General features: G+C 57.1%; 2 protein-coding genes across 10 annotated transcripts; both read right to left on the bottom strand.

Annotated features, from left to right (window-relative positions):
* Nucleotides 1-2,836: 2,836 nt before the first annotated feature.
* Nucleotides 2,837-3,687, bottom strand: TMEM89 (transmembrane protein 89). Its single transcript, XM_088798167.1, has 2 exons — nt 3,380-3,687; nt 2,837-3,033 (listed from the first exon to the last, which is right to left on the bottom strand). The coding sequence occupies exons 1-2, from the start codon at nt 3,674-3,676 to the stop codon at nt 2,842-2,844; spliced, it is 489 nt and encodes a 162-aa protein (XP_088654293.1). The 5' UTR covers nt 3,677-3,687; the 3' UTR covers nt 2,837-2,841.
* A 618-nt stretch (nt 3,688-4,305) lies between these two features.
* On the bottom strand, nt 4,306-15,862 carry SLC26A6 (solute carrier family 26 member 6). 9 transcript variants are annotated; one of them, XM_088798159.1, is made up of 22 exons: nt 15,456-15,862; nt 12,951-13,109; nt 12,727-12,866; nt 12,406-12,516; nt 11,739-11,902; nt 11,388-11,552; nt 11,164-11,316; nt 10,727-10,809; nt 10,498-10,645; nt 10,111-10,224; nt 9,938-10,015; nt 9,514-9,609; nt 9,320-9,426; nt 9,087-9,156; nt 8,010-8,102; nt 7,821-7,922; nt 7,316-7,405; nt 6,451-6,630; nt 6,202-6,256; nt 5,794-5,930; nt 5,513-5,567; nt 4,306-4,443 (listed from the first exon to the last, which is right to left on the bottom strand). In XM_088798159.1, the coding sequence occupies exons 1-21, from the start codon at nt 15,476-15,478 to the stop codon at nt 5,553-5,555; spliced, it is 2,283 nt and encodes a 760-aa protein (XP_088654285.1). In that variant the 5' UTR covers nt 15,479-15,862; the 3' UTR covers nt 4,306-4,443; nt 5,513-5,552. The 9 variants fall into 9 exon arrangements, with proteins under 9 accessions (XP_088654285.1, XP_088654284.1, XP_074168486.2 ...); XM_088798158.1 differs by lacking the exon at nt 4,306-4,443 and having other exon boundaries at nt 5,309-5,567; nt 15,456-15,860; XM_074312385.2 differs by lacking the exon at nt 4,306-4,443 and having other exon boundaries at nt 5,309-5,567; nt 6,451-6,627; nt 15,456-15,858.
* Between the last annotated feature and the right edge of the window lie 18 nt (nt 15,863-15,880).

Raw genomic sequence — 15,880 nt, 5'->3', positions numbered from 1 at the left:
ATTGGGCTAAAATCAAGGCATCAACAGGGCTGTGTTCCTTTCTGGAGGCCCTAAGGGAGAATATGTCCTTTGTCATTCAGGTTGTTGGCAGAATGACCTGTGGTTTGTAGGACTGGGTTTCCTGTTTTCTTCCTGGCTGCTACCTGAGGTCACGTCACCGGCTTCTAGAGGCCACCTGAATTCCTTGGCTCTTTCCACCATCTTCAAAGCTAGCAGCAGAGGATCAAGTACTTTGAATCTGTGTTCCTTTTCTGCTTTGAAGAGCTCATGTGATTATTTTAGGCCTACCAAAATAATCCAGAATAATCTCCCTATTTTAAATTCTTTAACCTTAATTCCACCTGCAAAGTTCTTTTTGCCATGTACTGTAACATACCCACAGATTCCACACCTTCCCTAGGAGGCATCGACTCCTGCCCCTCCCCAGCCTGCTCCCTCCTGCTTTCCAGAGCTTCTTCTTTCCCCTGAAATCCCTACCACTTTATAGTTCCTGGAACAGGTCAAGGTCTCTTCCCCCACCAGGCCCTAGTCCTTCTGACTGGAACACTCCCTTTCCTCTCATCACCCCATTCATCCTTCAGGTCCCAGCAATCAGCCCATACCTGCCCCACCCTGACTGGGCCAGCACACCTCTCTGCAGAGTAATTGACTTCTTGAGTCTATTTCACCACCAACACCACCACACTCCCCTATTTGTGAGCGGGTGAGGGAGGAGCCAGTAGTGTTCTGCGCACCAGCAGATCCTGGCATCCACAATAGGGCTAGCAAACAGTAGGTGCTCATTAAACCTTGTATAGAAGTGGGCCTAATAAGAGGCTGATGAAGTTCAATCTTGAATGCCCTTTACTTCCTGGCTTTGGGAGGGGGCCCCAGTATTGTCCATAGGATCAAGTATTTTTAGAAAACTTGCAAAACTAAGATAACCTAACTGCATCCAGTTAGGACTTGTGTCCTTTTTCCACTTGGATTCTCCTCTATCCCACTTCCCTTTATGTGGGGACATTGGAGAGGCTGTGACATTTTTGGGGTCCAGCCAAGCGGAAGGTGAGTTGGAGATTGTCCCAGACTGGGTTCTCTGGGCAACAGACTCCAAGAGGGAGATCTGGGTGTTTACCAGGGAGCCCTTTAAGATGGGCTGGCCCGGTGGCTCAGGTGGTTGGAGCTCCGTGCTCCTAATGCCGAAGGCTGCCAGTTCGATTCCCACATGGGCCAGTGGGCTCTCAACCACAAAGTTGTTGGCAGTTGGACTCTGCAACTAGCAACTAGCAACGGGCAACTGGACCTGAAGCTGAGCTGCGCCCTCCACAACTAAGATTGAAAGGACAACTTGACTTGGAAAAAGTCTTGGAAGTACACACTGTTCCCCAGTAAAGTCCTGTTCCCCTTCCCCAATAAAATCTTGAAAAAAAAAAAAAAAAAGATTGGCACCTGAGGGAGGGAGAAACCAGTTGTGATGGGGCTCTCCCCTGCTGAGGCAGACCTGTCCTCTTGCTACCTTATCAGGTGCTGGCAGAAGCAGGCTTTCCTTGAAAGGGGACATGGGCAGCACATTTCTAATGCGGTTCAGAGGGAAATATTTCTGCGGTTTGCTCCACTCCAGCGCATGGTTAGCTCATTATTTCTGTCCTGGTGTAGGAATGGCTTCCAGGGACCTCCTGTTGGGTCAGCACTCCTGGTCAGGACAGAAGTGCAAGATCCTACTGCATTTAGAACCTGCCCCACAGTGTCCAGTGCTAGAAAAACTGTGGGCCAGAGAGGGAAAACAAGGTTTGAAATGTGTGGATCCAGAAGCCCATCTGTGGAAAATTCTTCCAAATCATTCAGCATGTATATGAAAGAAAGTTGGTGACGATTTGTCAAAATTGAAAACAATCCAGGCCATTTATGTGACACCATCAATAACAAATTGAGAAAAATAGAGAAACAAATTTTCTAAACTATTAATAACTAAAACACAAATCGCAATCAACCACGTTAGAAAGAAGACCGAATTATCTTTTCTGTTCTCTGTATGGAAAATATTTAATTACAAAATCCTTACCCTACATAGAGGCCATCAGAGTGAGCAGTCAGAAAATGTAGGGGAAAAAGTATTACAGAAACGTATCAAGAAGTCACCACAAATGTTATTGTTCTGGAGTTGGCACTGTAGTATTTGTCAACTTTATAACATTGGTAACTTCTCATTTCTCATTATTTTAATTCACTTGTTTCTATTTTTGAATTCATAATGTTCTATGGTTTTTATAAAACAGAGACTAAAAATGCATAGGCCTCAGTATCCACTCAACCTGGATTGCCTGTGGCAGAAGGGAAGAGGGTGAGGACCCTTTGGGGAAGTTCAGCCTGCATGCCACTTCTGGAGGCCTTGAAGCAAGGGCCACTCGGGCACCAGAGCACGTTTGAGACACCGTAAGGATGAAGGCAGCCAGGGCTCACCCTCCAGCCCCCACCCCCAGCGCAGGCCCTGAAGCCTAATCTGACTCAGCCAGGTTATCACTACTGGGCAGCACTCCCTGGAAGTCTGACCTGATGGTCAGATTTTCTGCCACCACACTGGGGGCCCCTGAGGCGCCCCAGAAGAGCCGTTGTATTTGTGGGTGGGACCTTAGGGAGGAGAGGTTAGTTGGTGGGGGCAATGGAGCCGTGTGAGCCAGCTTGAGCCCCAACTGCCCACCTATCCTGGGCACTGAGGCCTCAACAGGTCTGCTGGCTCTCAAAGTACAAAGGGGTCCGGGGCCAGGCTGGCCTGGGAGAACAGGCACACAGGCCCAGCCTGGCCCAGAGCCTCAGGCCACCCCCACCCCGCTGGCCACCAAGCAGAGAGAGGCACGTGTTGGGTCACCCATTGGAGGTGGGAGTCCCCTTTATTTGCATTGGCTGCTGGGTGGCTAGATGCTGCAGGTGGCCCTCGATTTGGACAAGGAGGGCATCCAGCATGTGCAAGACCCCGATGAGTAGGGTTCGGTCTGAGATCAGGGTGTGCCGTTTCCAGGATCCCGGGGGGCCAGTGGTTGCTTTCGGATGTTGAGGCTAGGACCAAGAGGCAGGAGTGACAGCGGAGGGATGGGACAGAAGTTGACAAGGGAGAAGGGCCTGGGAAGGGGGGCTGAGGGCGATGAGGGATCTGCTGTGGACTACAGTGGCCATGGGGCCCATGGGGGTGGGACGAAGAATAGGGATATTAAAGGGAGACGGATGGGGGCAGGTACTGGCCATGAGGAATGGCCAGGGGCTGATGGGTGTGCTCGGATGTAGGGACCTTGGGGTGTGAGCGGTGGGCAGCAGGAGGCCCCCAGGACATGGGTAGGAGGATATGAGTTCACTGGGTATAAGTGGATGTAGGGGGCTGTGGGGGACGGAGCAGTGCTGTGCTCACCTCGCTCTTGGCGGCCTGCGAGCGCCTCCTCTGCAGCAGCTTACGGCTGATCAGCAGCAGCAACGCGGTGGAGGTGAGTGTGACCCCAGCCAAAGGGTAGATGTGGTTCCCCCCCAGTCCCATCCAGTGGCCAGGGCAGCCCAGGCTGGCCCTGCAACCCTCCAGGCTGTTTGGCTGGCACCCCCAGGGCTGTAAGTCCAGCCCCACCTGGTACCACAGTGGCCGTGACCAGGCATAGCTCGGGGAAGGCATCGCCAGGGGGAGCAGCAAAAGCAGGAAGGATGGCGTGCACAGCATGACTGCGCAAGTGCCAGGCGGAACCTGGGTGCCTAGCAACGGGCAACACAACCCCTCCCCCAGAGGCAGCAGGTTCCAGTTGGGCCCATGGCCTTTCAGGAGGTGCAGCCTGGCTAGAAAATGCAGTGGGGGTGGGAGTGGGGATACAGTTCCAGGCCTGGGAGGATGGCATGGCAGGCGTGGGGCCCAGGACTGAAAGAGCACCTCCTCCCACCCTCACCTCTGCACCTAACACCCAAGCCCTACAATTCTAACCCCACTGCCCCTAATGCTGCTGTCTAGCTCAGAGCTGCTCAGGGGTCCCCTACGCCCAGCCTACCCTTCAGTCTGCATCACAGCAGAGTGAACGCTCAAAAACGTGGGGCCCCTCACTCTCTAAATAAAGCCTGAAGGCTCATCCGGGCCTCTGGCGCCCTTTGGTCTTCCCTCCCGCCTCCCCTGGGATGCTGCACCTACCTGAGTTCCCTACACCAGGAACACATCCTTGACTCCTAAAAAGGCACCTCTCATGCCTGGACTTTCAGCTCAAATGTTACCTGCTCCCTGAGCCTCCTTCCCACAACCGTCTTGGGCAATACAATCCGTCCTCTCTGTTTATTTTCTTCAAAGCATTGCAACTTCTTGTTTGAGGTCCACCTTCTACTCCAGCACATAAGCTTCACTCAACCAATATTTACCAAGCACTGCCATGTGCCAGGGCACCATTCTTGATGCGGGACATGGGGTGACAGAGTAGACAAAAAGCCCCAACTTCCTGGGCTGAGGTTCTGGGGGTGGGGAGAGGACAGATGAGTGGTGAACACAGCGCAGGGCACATATACACTGAGACAGAAACAGCTGGGTAAGGGTGACTCAGTGACAGGGAGGGTGGGGCAGCATCCGTTGGCCAGCACTGTTGCGAGCATTTGGTGCCATTTCCTCATTGAATGCTCACTGAGCAACCCAGGAGGTGGGCACTCTTACCATTCTTGCTCTGATGAGGAGACACCAAAGCCCAGGAAGGTTCTAGCGTCCTCCATACCCCAATCACTCAGAGTATCAGCTGGCCTGAAGGCCCGCTGCTGCCCTCTGGGCCACATGCCCCAATGTTGGCATTTTGTGGCAGAACTCAGCCCATGCTTTGTGGTTGACTGACTGGCAAAGCCGAGGTGCTCTAATTACACAAAGAGGTGTTCTCCCAAGTCAGTCACGTGAATTCTTACTTCTAAATGCAGAGCAGCAGTACCTGTGAACACCTGAGCGTCCTTAGCTGGCCGCTCAGGTGTTCACGCTACATTCTCCAGGGGCTGCCCCGTGGCACCTGGCCTGCTCTGGCCCTTATCAGGTGTCCCTGAGAACAGATCGTTCTTGAAAAGCAGCTCTGATCCCAACTACTTCACCAAGAACAGGTGCTGAGGGCTGTGTGGCTGGGGACAAACTTGAACCTGGGAGCTTCCTCCTGGGCCTGGCCCCAAGCTCTCCCTCCTACTCTAGACTCTCCCTGCCTGACCCTGCCCTCCCCAAGCCTTCCGTTCCCACCCCACCCCAACCGCTGCTGACTTCTGATTCCAGTTGCCACTTGGGGCATAAGAAGGGTCAGGAGCCAGGGCTATAGACAGCCCAGCCCCCACCAAGCCACAGCAGAGCCTGGTATTGGCAAATGAGTCTTTATTCCTGAGGGTGAAAACACTCATACTCCCCTGACCTGGCCAGGGCCCCATCCCAGGCCTAGAGCACTGCGCTTGGAGTCTCAGGACCTCCCTCCCTGAGTTGTGTCTGTGTGTGTGTACTGAGGGGACTCCTGGGTGACATCTGGAGGCGGCGCAGGAATGGGTTCTCACGGGTGCCCCATCATACCCTCCAGAAGTGGGCAGTCTCAGGCAGTAAGGCAGCATGGTCAAAGTTTGGTAACCTGAGCAGGCAGACGAAGGGAGGCTCCCGTCAGTTACCCAAGGGCATATCAGCCCTCCCCCCTGGACAGCAACCCCTGCTCCAGGAGAAGCTTCATCTAAAGGCAAGAGGGCATGCCACTGGGGTCAGAGGCATCCAGGAAGGGCGGGGACTCCTGGAGCTGGGATCAGGGTGGGGAAAAGCAGTAGATAAACAAACAGAGCTCAGTGGACCAGAGCTCATCTCACCAACACAGGGCTGACTTGGTTGGACCTCGGGTGTTGGAGGGCAAAGATGACAGCGTCGTGGACAGAGGCAAAGAGATGCTGCTTAGTGATGGATGCATCGAAGAACTGCCCAGCCTCGAGCTGGGCGACCACAGGAGCTGTGGGCGAGGAGTAGGTCTCCCCTGACGCAGAGCACCACCAGGAATCCCACCCCCACTCAGCAGCAGAATGCCCTGAGTCACACACGTCACCCCAACTTCCACCCGAGGCTCCAGCTCAACCCTCCCTCACTCTTGACTCTTGACTTCTGCCTCCCAGAAAACCTGTGACCTCCAGTTTCAGAGAAAAACTTTTTCCTTGTGCTGTCTGGCAGAGCCCCACCCTCTTCCTGAAACACTCTTGTGGGCCCCCAACCCCACCCCTACGCACTGTGGCAGGCGGCCATGTACACCTCCACCTCGATCTCCCGGAAGTCACGGAAAATCTGCAGCAGAAAAGAGGGCCGGATTCAGACGGATGCTCAGGGGCTCCCAGGGGGGGATTCAGGCAGAGGGGGAGAAAGGGAGCTTAGAGGGGAAGCTCAGAGGGTTTGGGGGTCAGAAGGCTTAGGTGCTCTTAGAGTTAGTTATTGGGTCAAGGTAGAGGCTCGAGGGGCCTTGTCCTCCCCCAACCCCTTACATTCTTCAGGCTCTTGAGGCACACAGTATCCACAAAGGAGAGGGCGCCCAGGTCCAAGACGAGGCTGTGGAAGCCCGGCTGAGACAGGCCCAGGGCCTTCAGTGTGAGCAGATCTGGGGCCTTGCCATCTTCTTGGCCATGGGCTGCTGTATCCTCTAGCTTACTCTCTGCGCTCGCCTGCTGGGGAACCAGACACACTGCAAGGGCCGCCCATGAGGGGACAAAGGCAGAGAATATGCAGACATGTAGGGACACACAGGGTCAGACATGGAGCAAGCATATAAACATAAACACAGAGGGGGCATGTAGGGGACACATGAGGATGTGGACATGGGGAGCCTCCTGGATGCAGACAGGAGGGACACCCAGATATGTATATCCTGCTATTACCTCCTGGGCCAGGCTTAATAGGGACACTTAAGAAGGGAGGGTGCTGGAAGACTGTGCCCCATCCTCAGTCAGCCGGGTGGAGTGGGTTGGGGGCCAAGGGACAGACCAGAAGAGACACGCACACACGTGCACACACAGGCACCTCAGCACCCTGCCTGGGTCTCTAATTGAGCTTGGCATCCCCTTTGATCATTTCCACCCCCCACCCCCATGAGCACAGCCTGTGGGGGCTTGTGGACTCCCAAATTCAAGGTCTTCATCAAGGCCTCAGATCACAGACAAGAAGCCACAGTAGAATTCTATGGCACATCACTAGAGATTCTTCTGTCGAGTATCTGATCTCTCATCCCATGCCTCCTGCCACTGGCACAACCACCTTGAACCCACAGGGGCAGGTCCATGACTTTCCTCACAGGAAATGTCTGGATCTCTGACAATCTCTGCAGTTCATGGCTGGCCCGTCTGTCAGCCTCACCTTGGCCTTGGAGCCCTCCACATTGTTGCTCTCAATGTCTCCGTCACTGGTGTTGACATTGGAAGCGGAAGTGCACTTGGAGGCAGCAGTCTAGGCCAGGGAAGAGGGGGACAGAAGAGAGTTGTCCCAGCTGCCATATAATAGCCGTGCCAGGCAGACCCAGTGTCTCGCCCTGGCTTTGGACAGTTAGGCAGGCCAAGAACCAAAGCTTGGGAGTGGGGCCAGGCTGAGGCTGTAGGGTTTTGACCAGCTTTCGGAACAGCCATAGATGGAAGAGGACTGTGATGGTTCACGCTGTCAGTGGCTCAGAAGGTGGGAGAAAAACAAAACCCGCCAAGAGCAGACTTGCCAAGGGAGTAAAGCGGGGTTCCTGGGGGCAGCAGGGAGAAAGGAGAAGGGGTAAAGAATGAGGACGAGCAGTCCGGAGCCCAGGAGGCTGGGAGGAAGGCTGGGTGGGGTCAGCAGCAGGACAGGGGCAGGAGTCACTGCTCAAAGGGGCCCCTGCCTGTTTCTGGAGCTTCTCCTTCTGCATTCGCTTCAGCTTTAGCTCCTGCTTCCTCAGCAGCTTCTTCTTCTGGGAGATGAGGTGGTCGACATCCACACCGCACTGGAGGCAAATGTCAGGGAAGGAGATGTGGGCACTCTGGGGAGGCGAGGGACCCTCTCACACTCTCCCTGGGGACCCCGGCCTCACCCTCTGCTTCAGCGCGTCACTGTAGAGCTCGGCATTGGCAAAGCACATGGTGGCTGAGGAGCGGAACACCTTCACGCCTGGAACCTCCCTGGCCTGGGGGTGGGACAGGGTGGGGGTGGCTGAGCCCTCTCTCTCTGCTGGCTGCACCTTGTTCTCCTGCCTTTCCTCCCCCGTGTGCCCCAGTACCTGCCACCCCAACCCTCTGCTCCCCAGCCAGCACGGCCGTGTCACCCTGACTTCTTGTCCTGCTCCCACCCTCCGCCCAGGCCCTCGGCTACCTGTCAGGCTTCCCCCGTACATCCTACACCTCTCCCTCCCCATCTCCCACCACCCACGCTAGGTTTCCGTGGCTTTTAGCTCTCCCCTTGGGTCTCTGACCCGGCCCTGTGATCTGCTTTCTGTGTGCTCCACGCAGCCAGAGCCCCTCCTCAGCTGCCATGCCAACCACGTCTTCCCCAGCTCCCACCCCATTCAGGGCACAGCCCAGGTTTCTGCTCAGTGTTCAGGCCTGTACATTGTGCCACCCCTGTATCTCCCTTTCCATCCATCTGAGCTGCTCCCCCTCGTGACCTTCTGTCACTCTGCCTGATCATACTGTGCTCAGCCTTCAAGGCTCCATGTCAGGGGGATGGGCTTGTTTATTGCAGAGACCCCACCTCTGTTCCCAGTGCTTGGCAAGGAGGCCCACGAATGATAGAGATTTAATGACTCCATCAGATCAAGAAACAGCCTCCCTGGCACCCCGTGCCCCAGGATTCTGCACCTCAGACATTCCTGACCCAGGGCTGCTAGGCAGGATGGGGCTTGTACTGCTGGCTCCAAGACAGCTTGTCCTGGCCCCTAGGTCCATCTCTGTCCACTCTTCCCCTGTCCCTTCCTAGTCCCTCCTACTCTGAGTTAGGGTCCTAGACCCAAATTCCTCCCCTGAAATTCCAAGGCCCAAAGTGCCCCTAACCCCTGCTGTCCTTATCGGGCGTGGAAGGGACTGACAAAGGCACTTTCTGCCTCTGACAAAGGCCCTTTCTGCCTCTGTCCCACCACATCCACGCCTTCTTCCTGCTCAGCCCTGCCACTCACCTCTGAGAACTCTGCCACGTCTCTGTAAATATCTGTGTCTGGCACCTGCCCCAGGACAGAATAGTGGGGCCTGTGAAGGAAATTTTGAGCGTGGTGGGGGGGGCATGAGGAAAGGGGGCGATGAGGGGGTACTAGGAGCCTAGGGTAACCCCCGAGATGTGGGAAAGCTGGGGGGAGCCAGTGTGGACCTCATCCCTCACCACTGGAAGGGGGGAACAAGAGGCGTGACTCACAGCTGCATGCGGACCACCAGTAGCAGCAGGGAGAAGACCACTGCCACTGCCAGGCCCAGGTCCAGGTTCAGCAGGATGGTGGCTACAAAGGTCACCAGCCAGATGAGCTAAAAACAGAAAGGCAGCAGTCAACAGGGTCTAGAGGGGCCTGGAGCTGAAGGCCCCTGTTTCCGCCGGGCTCCGAGGCCTCTCACCAGATCCACACGATTTGCCTTCCAGAGGGAGCATATGTCGGTGAACTGCTTCAGCATGCCCTTTAGGTTCACAATAATGGTGGCTGCCAGGACTGCCTGCGGGGCGGGGGGCGGTGTCACCGGGGCTGCTGAAAGGTGCCCAGATGCTCACAACCCTGACCCCCAGCGTGGGCCGGACTGAACCCAAGCACCTGGGCAGAATCCCAAACGACCCAACCACCACCTCCCCCGAACCTGACAACTTGGATCTCACTCTGACAGGTTCTAACTCCTGACCCTTGGCTGCAAATCTCACCCCAAAGATCTCAACCTTGAAAAACAGGGCATGACTTTATATCCCTTCCCCTTACCTGGGACCTGACTGATCTGAGCCCTTGGCCTGACCAAGGCCCTTAAACCTGTTTGGGCAGAGATGGGAACTCACCTTGGGCAGGTCTTGGAAGAGTTCCCCAAGTTTGACTATGATAATGAGGATGAAGAGGGAGGAGACGGCTCCGGCCACCTGTAGGGCGGAGGGAGGAAGGTGAGCGTGGGTGGGATCACCTGAAGCAGTTTGTGTGAACACAGGTGTGCTGCCCGCCCACACCTGAGGCTCACCTGTGTGTTGCCCCCAGTGCTCTCCTGTACCAGGCTCCGAGACATGGAGCAGCTCACAGGGAAGCACTGGAAGATGCCCCCGATGAGGTTACTGAGACCGAGGGCCACCAGCTCCTGTTGGGGGAGCCCAGGTGTGAGGAGACTTCACCAGCAGTGCCTGGTCACTGTGCCACTGTGTCTAGGCCTACACATTGCCACTCAGTAGCATCCAGAGACTTGTCTGCGGTCCCAGGTGTCCTCCTCTCCCACCCTCAGACCCCCACATGGCCCAGAACACCTGTTTGCTGCTGTTTCCCTCCATCCCACCTGTAACTCTATCCCCCCAGGCCCTGGGGTCTCTTGTATGCCAGGTTGTCCCCTACATGTCCCACCTCCTGTCCCTCAGACCTGATTGCTGTCCACTCGGTAGCCATGCCTCAAGGCGAAGATCTTCCCCAGCGAGATGGCAATAGCAAAGCCAACCACAGCAATGGTGAAGGCCTTTCCCACAAGCTCTGCGAACAGCTGGGGGCTGGGGGCCACTGGGGGAGCCAGCCTGTGAGGGACATTGTGAGGCCAAAGGAAGCTGCTGGGCCTGGCCACCCTCCCGCCCTGACCTCCAGGGGCCAGAGCTCACCCTGCAGGGATGTGGCCCACAACATCCACCCCGAATCGGTGCTTCAGGCCGACACCGTACGAGATGCCTGTGGCCCCAATGAGCTGGGGAGAGAAGACAGGGTCAGAGGAGGGAGGCGCTGGCAACACAGGAGGGGGATGGTCGGTGGGGGGGATGGAGAAACCACTCTGGGGATGAAGAGGGACGGGAGGCCCGAAGCAGAACCTTCAGAGGAGTAAGGGGAAATTGGCGACAGGGTGAGAAACAGACACCACCGTTTGGGGAAAGAGGAGACGCTGACGGGGTGGGAAGATGCCAACATGGGGCTTTCTGCTGTGCCCCCCCCAGGAACTCTCACCAGTGCCCATTCCAATTAATCTTTAAATACCTGGGGGACGCCCACAAGGATATAGGCTCACTTGCCCCTTTCCCCTGCCTGCCCCCCCCAGACTCCTAACCGTGAACAGTTCCCCAGGAAGCGGCAGGGGCAGGTGTCGCTGCAGCTTGTCATTCAACAGCTTCACCAGCACAAGGGCCACCCCTGCCACAATTGCGGTGACCACGGTGCCAATCACGCTCTGGGGCAGCTTCTGGCAGACCTCTACCACTGTCTGAGGGGAGGCGGGGTCACAGCCAGCACTCAAGGTCATGGGGCAATTCCCCCATCGCCCCCCTCACTCACATAGATGAGGGACAATGGCCCAGACGTGCTGCTCAGATGAAGGCCAAACACATACTTGAGTTGCGAGACGAAGACCTGCACAGACGCGGCTGTGGTGTAGCCACGGACCAGAGGCTCTGACAGATAGGTGACGACGAAGCCGAAATGGACCAGACCCAGCCCCACCTGTGGGGTGGCCAGGGGCAGTCAGGGGATTCCCGGGGTGGCTGGAGCAGAGCCCAGAGCAGGGGGGATCCGAGGGGGATGGGATGAGGAAGACGGTGACAGTCAGACCCTCAGGGGAACTGGCAGACAGGGGTGGGCATGGGGTTGGCCGTGGGGTGGGGTCCCACATTCCTGTCTGCTTTGTACCTGGAAGAGGCCCACCAGGACACTGAGTGTGGAGGCCAGCTGTACCCGGGCAGCGTCTCTGGCAGCCTCATCGACTGTGGAGTTCGAGCCCTGCAGGAAGGCCTCGTCTGGGGCCAAGGATTCTGTCACACTGCCTACCATCACGGACATGACAGCAAAGGTGCCTGCAGGGACCCGTCAGGGCATGTCTCAATGGGAGAGGACACTGCCCTACCCTGGAGTCCTGATCTTAAGAGAGAGGCCAGGAGACGTCCAGTTCTAGACAAATGTCCTCAGACTACGCTGTGCCATACAGGCAGTGCTGAGCTCAAGGGCTCCTGAGGGTGCGAGAAATGTTGGCATCAGCTGCCTCGCCCACTGTATCCATTGGCTCAGGACCTCTCCTCTTGTGAAAGGTGGAAGGGGGCACAGCCTGTTTCAGGCTCTCAGGCCCTGCCAAGTATGGGCCCCTCAAATTGCTTCACCCACCTGCATCCTCCTGGACCTGCAGCCCCTCGCTCAGAGGTCTAGTCCTGCCTGGGAATGACCCTTGGGCCAGTCTCCCAGGGGCCCAGTACCAATGCTGACTTCTTCCCTAAGTCCCCTTGCCCTGCTCAGCCCTCCCTCACCCTGTCCTCCATGGGGGATACGGGCATTCTCCTGCAAGACTGGGCCTGGCTCCACTCACCCACAGAGATGTGTCGGGAAGTGCCAAACAGGAAGTAGATAAAGACAGGGTAGAAGGAGCTGTAGAGGCCAAACACGGGGGGCAGTCCAGCCAGGAGGGCATAGGCCAGGCCTGGAGGTGGAATGGTAGCAATGGAGACTTGGAGGCCAGGCCTTGAAAGGATGAGGGAATCCCAGCTCTCGGTCATAGGCCATAGTTCCAGGGGCAGGGGGCATGGCTGCAGGGATTCTTTTTGGGGGGGTTGGGTGGGGGACTTCAAGCGCAGGACCTCGAAGGGTCCCAAAAGCTGAAGGTACAGCCTCTGGATCAGAGCTGGCTCACCCTGCGGTAGCTGCATAATGGCCACACTCAGGCCAGACAAGAGGTCGCCCAGGAGCCACTCACGCACAGGATACCGGGGTAGCCAGACCAAAACCGGGAGGTGCTGGAGCAGAAGGGCTCGGGCCCGAGCATGGGAACACCTAGGGATACAAGGGCAGGTATTAAGTACGTGGGCTACCTAAGTCCTGCCCGTGTCCCCTTCTCCCTCACCCGCTCAGCCTTACTGCAACCAGGTTCGCCACTGGCGGGTCCCAGTTGCTGCGCCCCAGCGCCCCAGCTCCTCCAGCTGTTCCTGGTTCAACAGTGGCCGCTCCACCTTGTAGTCACGCCTCCTCAGCTCCATTGTCTCTGTCGTGGCCAGCAGTACCTGTGTGTCCCTCGGTCTGGGGTGGCAAGACCAGAGACACAGTGAGGGCACCCCTGGCCCAACCTCCCCCACATCTCCACCTCAGGCCAGAGTCACTGTGGGGACAGAGCCCCAGAGAGCAGTTTCTAGGCTCTCGGCCTCACGTGGAAAGGTGCTGGCTCAGGTAGTAGATGGCCATCAACTGTGATTGGATGGCCATCAGCTATAACTAGTTAACCATCAGCTGTTACTGGTTAGCCATTAGCCACTAATATAACTGCCATGGCTATGCTAGAGGGTTGGCTGGTTGGTTGGTTGGGAGCGGAGAAGCGCGGATTTCAGCTAGCAAGTGGGGGTGGGTTGGTTGGCAGAGAAACGGATGGTGGATTGCAGATCATGTGGATCGTACTTCCTGTGTCTCTCCCGGACACCAATGAGACTGAGGTGCAGGAAGACCCCTCGTTGGGGTATTGGCGGATGTTTGCTTTCATCTCGACCAGCCAGCCGCCAGCGAGAATATAGTGGTATGACTCCCCTATTATGGCTCCGTGGGTGTTCCTATTTGGCCTCACTATAGCTGCATTTCTTGTGCGGGGAGCAGGAGCTGAGATCCTGCAAGTCACCCCCCTGACTTTTCTAGGCCCCAAGATCTAGGTAGGTCTAGCTCCCAGCTGGCCTCTCAGGCCCCACACCCATGCTCAGGCAGAGACAGTATCTGTACTTTGGCTGGTGGAAGCGTCTCGCTAGGTTAAAGTCCCCCACAAAGAGACAGCAGGATGAGCACAGACCACACCTCCAGCCCAGGTGTGGCTGCTTAGCCCCAGAGTGTTCTACAGGACAGGTCCCAGGCTGAGTGCCCCTCCCAGTCTCCCCCCCATCCCCCCAGCCCTCTGCTCTTCCCCAGCCAATCCCTGTCCAGTCTGAGTCCTTACCCAGCTGCTACATGAGCCCCTGTGCTGGCTGTCTGAGAACACATAAAAGGACGGGGTCCAGCAAACCAGGGGTACAATTCTTCAGGCACACCCCTCTTCAGATGAGCCCCTCTCCTCTAAGATTACCCCTGAGCCTCCAGCCCCAGGGTCCAGGTTGTAGCCAAGCTCAGTCTAATCTGGGAAAGCCAGGGGATGGCTCTCATCTGGAGAGAAAGGGGTCTCACCTGGAGGGAGAGGCTTCCACCTGGAAAGAGCAGCTCCCACCTGAAGAGGGAGATCTCACCAGGGAATAGATCTCAGGGCAATCTCACCTGGGCGGAAGCTCTCACCTGACAGGAAAGTTTTCACCAGCTAGGTAAATTCTGTCCTGGGGAGAATCTCTGATCTGCCCAGAGGCTCCCACCTGAAGAGGGGGGATGATCTCCCTTGGGAATAGGAGATCTGCAAGGAGGGAGTTTTTACTTGGGGAAGCTCTCACCTGGGGGAAAGCTGCTCTGGTAGATCTCACCTGGGAAGAGGAGCTCTTAGAGAGGGTGCTTTTACCTGGCGGGAAGCTTTCACCATCTGGGAAAGTTTTCACCTGCCAGTGAAGTTCTGATCTGGAGCATACTCTCACCTAAGGGAACCTCTGACCTGCGGGGAGGCTCCCACCTAGCATGGGAGAAAGCTCTCACCTGGGAATAGATCTCACAGGGACATCTTACCTGGAGAAAAGTCTCCCCTGCTGAGAAAGCTTTCAACTGTCAGACGAGTTCTGATCTGTAGGTAGCTCTGACCCTTGGGAAGGATCCCACTCAAGGAGCAGGAACTCACCTGGGAAGGGCCTGTAACCTTGGTGTCCCGATTGGTAGAGGAAGTGGAGTGGGTACCAGGAAAACCCTCAGAGACTTGACATCGCTGTCTCACAGAGATCTTTGAGGCCCTCGCCCCTCCTCCTTGAGTCACTCAGGTCTTCTAAAGGGACTTCCCCCCCCGCCCCCGCCGTGCTTGGAGGGCGGGACATAGGTCCTTGGCTCCTCCCTCTTGTACAGCACATGGTCAGAACCCGAGCGCTCATTCCCGGATCAGTACTACAGCTGGGTGACTCAGACCACCGCCATGAACTCTCGCCACCAAGGCGCCCCACCCGCGCACCTCCTGGGCGGGGGCTCCTCCGCTCGGAGCCGCGTCCCTGCGGCCCACCGCTGGCCCTCAGGCGGCGCTCGAGCGGCTTTCCGCACAGAACTCAGGGGCTGGGACCGAGCCTGCTCCCGCCCGGTCCCTCGCTGCAGTTGGGCAGCCTCCAGCCGAAAATTGGCAAAGAGGTAAACCGAGGCGTTGCAACCGGGAAATGGCTGCTCCTGACTTGGCGGTACCCCTTGCGAAGTAACTCGGGCCGCGCGCCTGAGCGGGGGCCATGGCGCGGCCCGCGCCTCGCGGATACGGGGATCTGGGGCTGCGCCTGCACTCACCCTGACGTTTCTGACAGCCCCATGGCCGGCCCGTTGCCAGGTGCCCGCAGTTCTAACAGCTCAGGCTTGGGGCCGCTACCTGCCGAAAGGCGGGTCTGGGACAGGGGCCAGGTCTGCGGCAGGCACCCAACGACCAATTCCCAGGCAGGACGGGGAAGGCTTGGGCCAATCAGAGCGCTCGGGCGGGGCCTAAGTGACGTTTTGTGGGCGGGGAGAACCCCGTGGAAAAAAATTTAACCCCTTCTTCCCCTTCGACCTCGCTTCTGCCGCCCAAGGTGGCTCGCCCAGCAATCCTGCCTGAAACTGGTGGAACTGCAGAACTGGGACGCACGGCCCCAGGTCCCTGAACCAGATCTTGACTTCTTGCGGAGGTTCCCTGTGGGATGAGGAGGGGACACCCCCAAGTGGGCAGGATGCCTGGGGGC

Source organism: Rhinolophus sinicus, chromosome 5 (assembly GCF_057876585.1).
Source record: "Rhinolophus sinicus isolate RSI-liver-muscle chromosome 5, RSI-T2T, whole genome shotgun sequence".
Taxonomy (NCBI): domain Eukaryota; kingdom Metazoa; phylum Chordata; class Mammalia; order Chiroptera; family Rhinolophidae; genus Rhinolophus; species Rhinolophus sinicus.
This window is presented reverse-complemented; position numbering and strand designations above follow the sequence as displayed.

Bases quoted from the DNA above. Each gene is read 5' to 3' on its own strand.
- SLC26A6 (XM_088798159.1), bottom strand. From the start codon at position 15,478: ATGGGGCTGTCAGAAACGTCAGG. The intron at 10,646-10,726 runs GTGAGCTCTGGC...TGTCCCTCACAG, and splicing joins GTGGGCCACATCCCTGCAGG to GCTGGCTCCCCCAGTGGCCC. The intron at 9,427-9,513 runs GTGAGAGGCCTC...TTCTGTTTTTAG, and splicing joins AGGCAAATCGTGTGGATCTG to CTCATCTGGCTGGTGACCTT.
- TMEM89 (XM_088798167.1), bottom strand. From the start codon at position 3,676: ATGCTGTGCACGCCATCCTTCCTGCTTTTGCTGCTCCCCCTGGCGATG. The intron at 3,034-3,379 runs GTGAGCACAGCA...TCTTGGTCCTAG, and splicing joins CGCAGGCCGCCAAGAGCGAG to CCTCAACATCCGAAAGCAAC.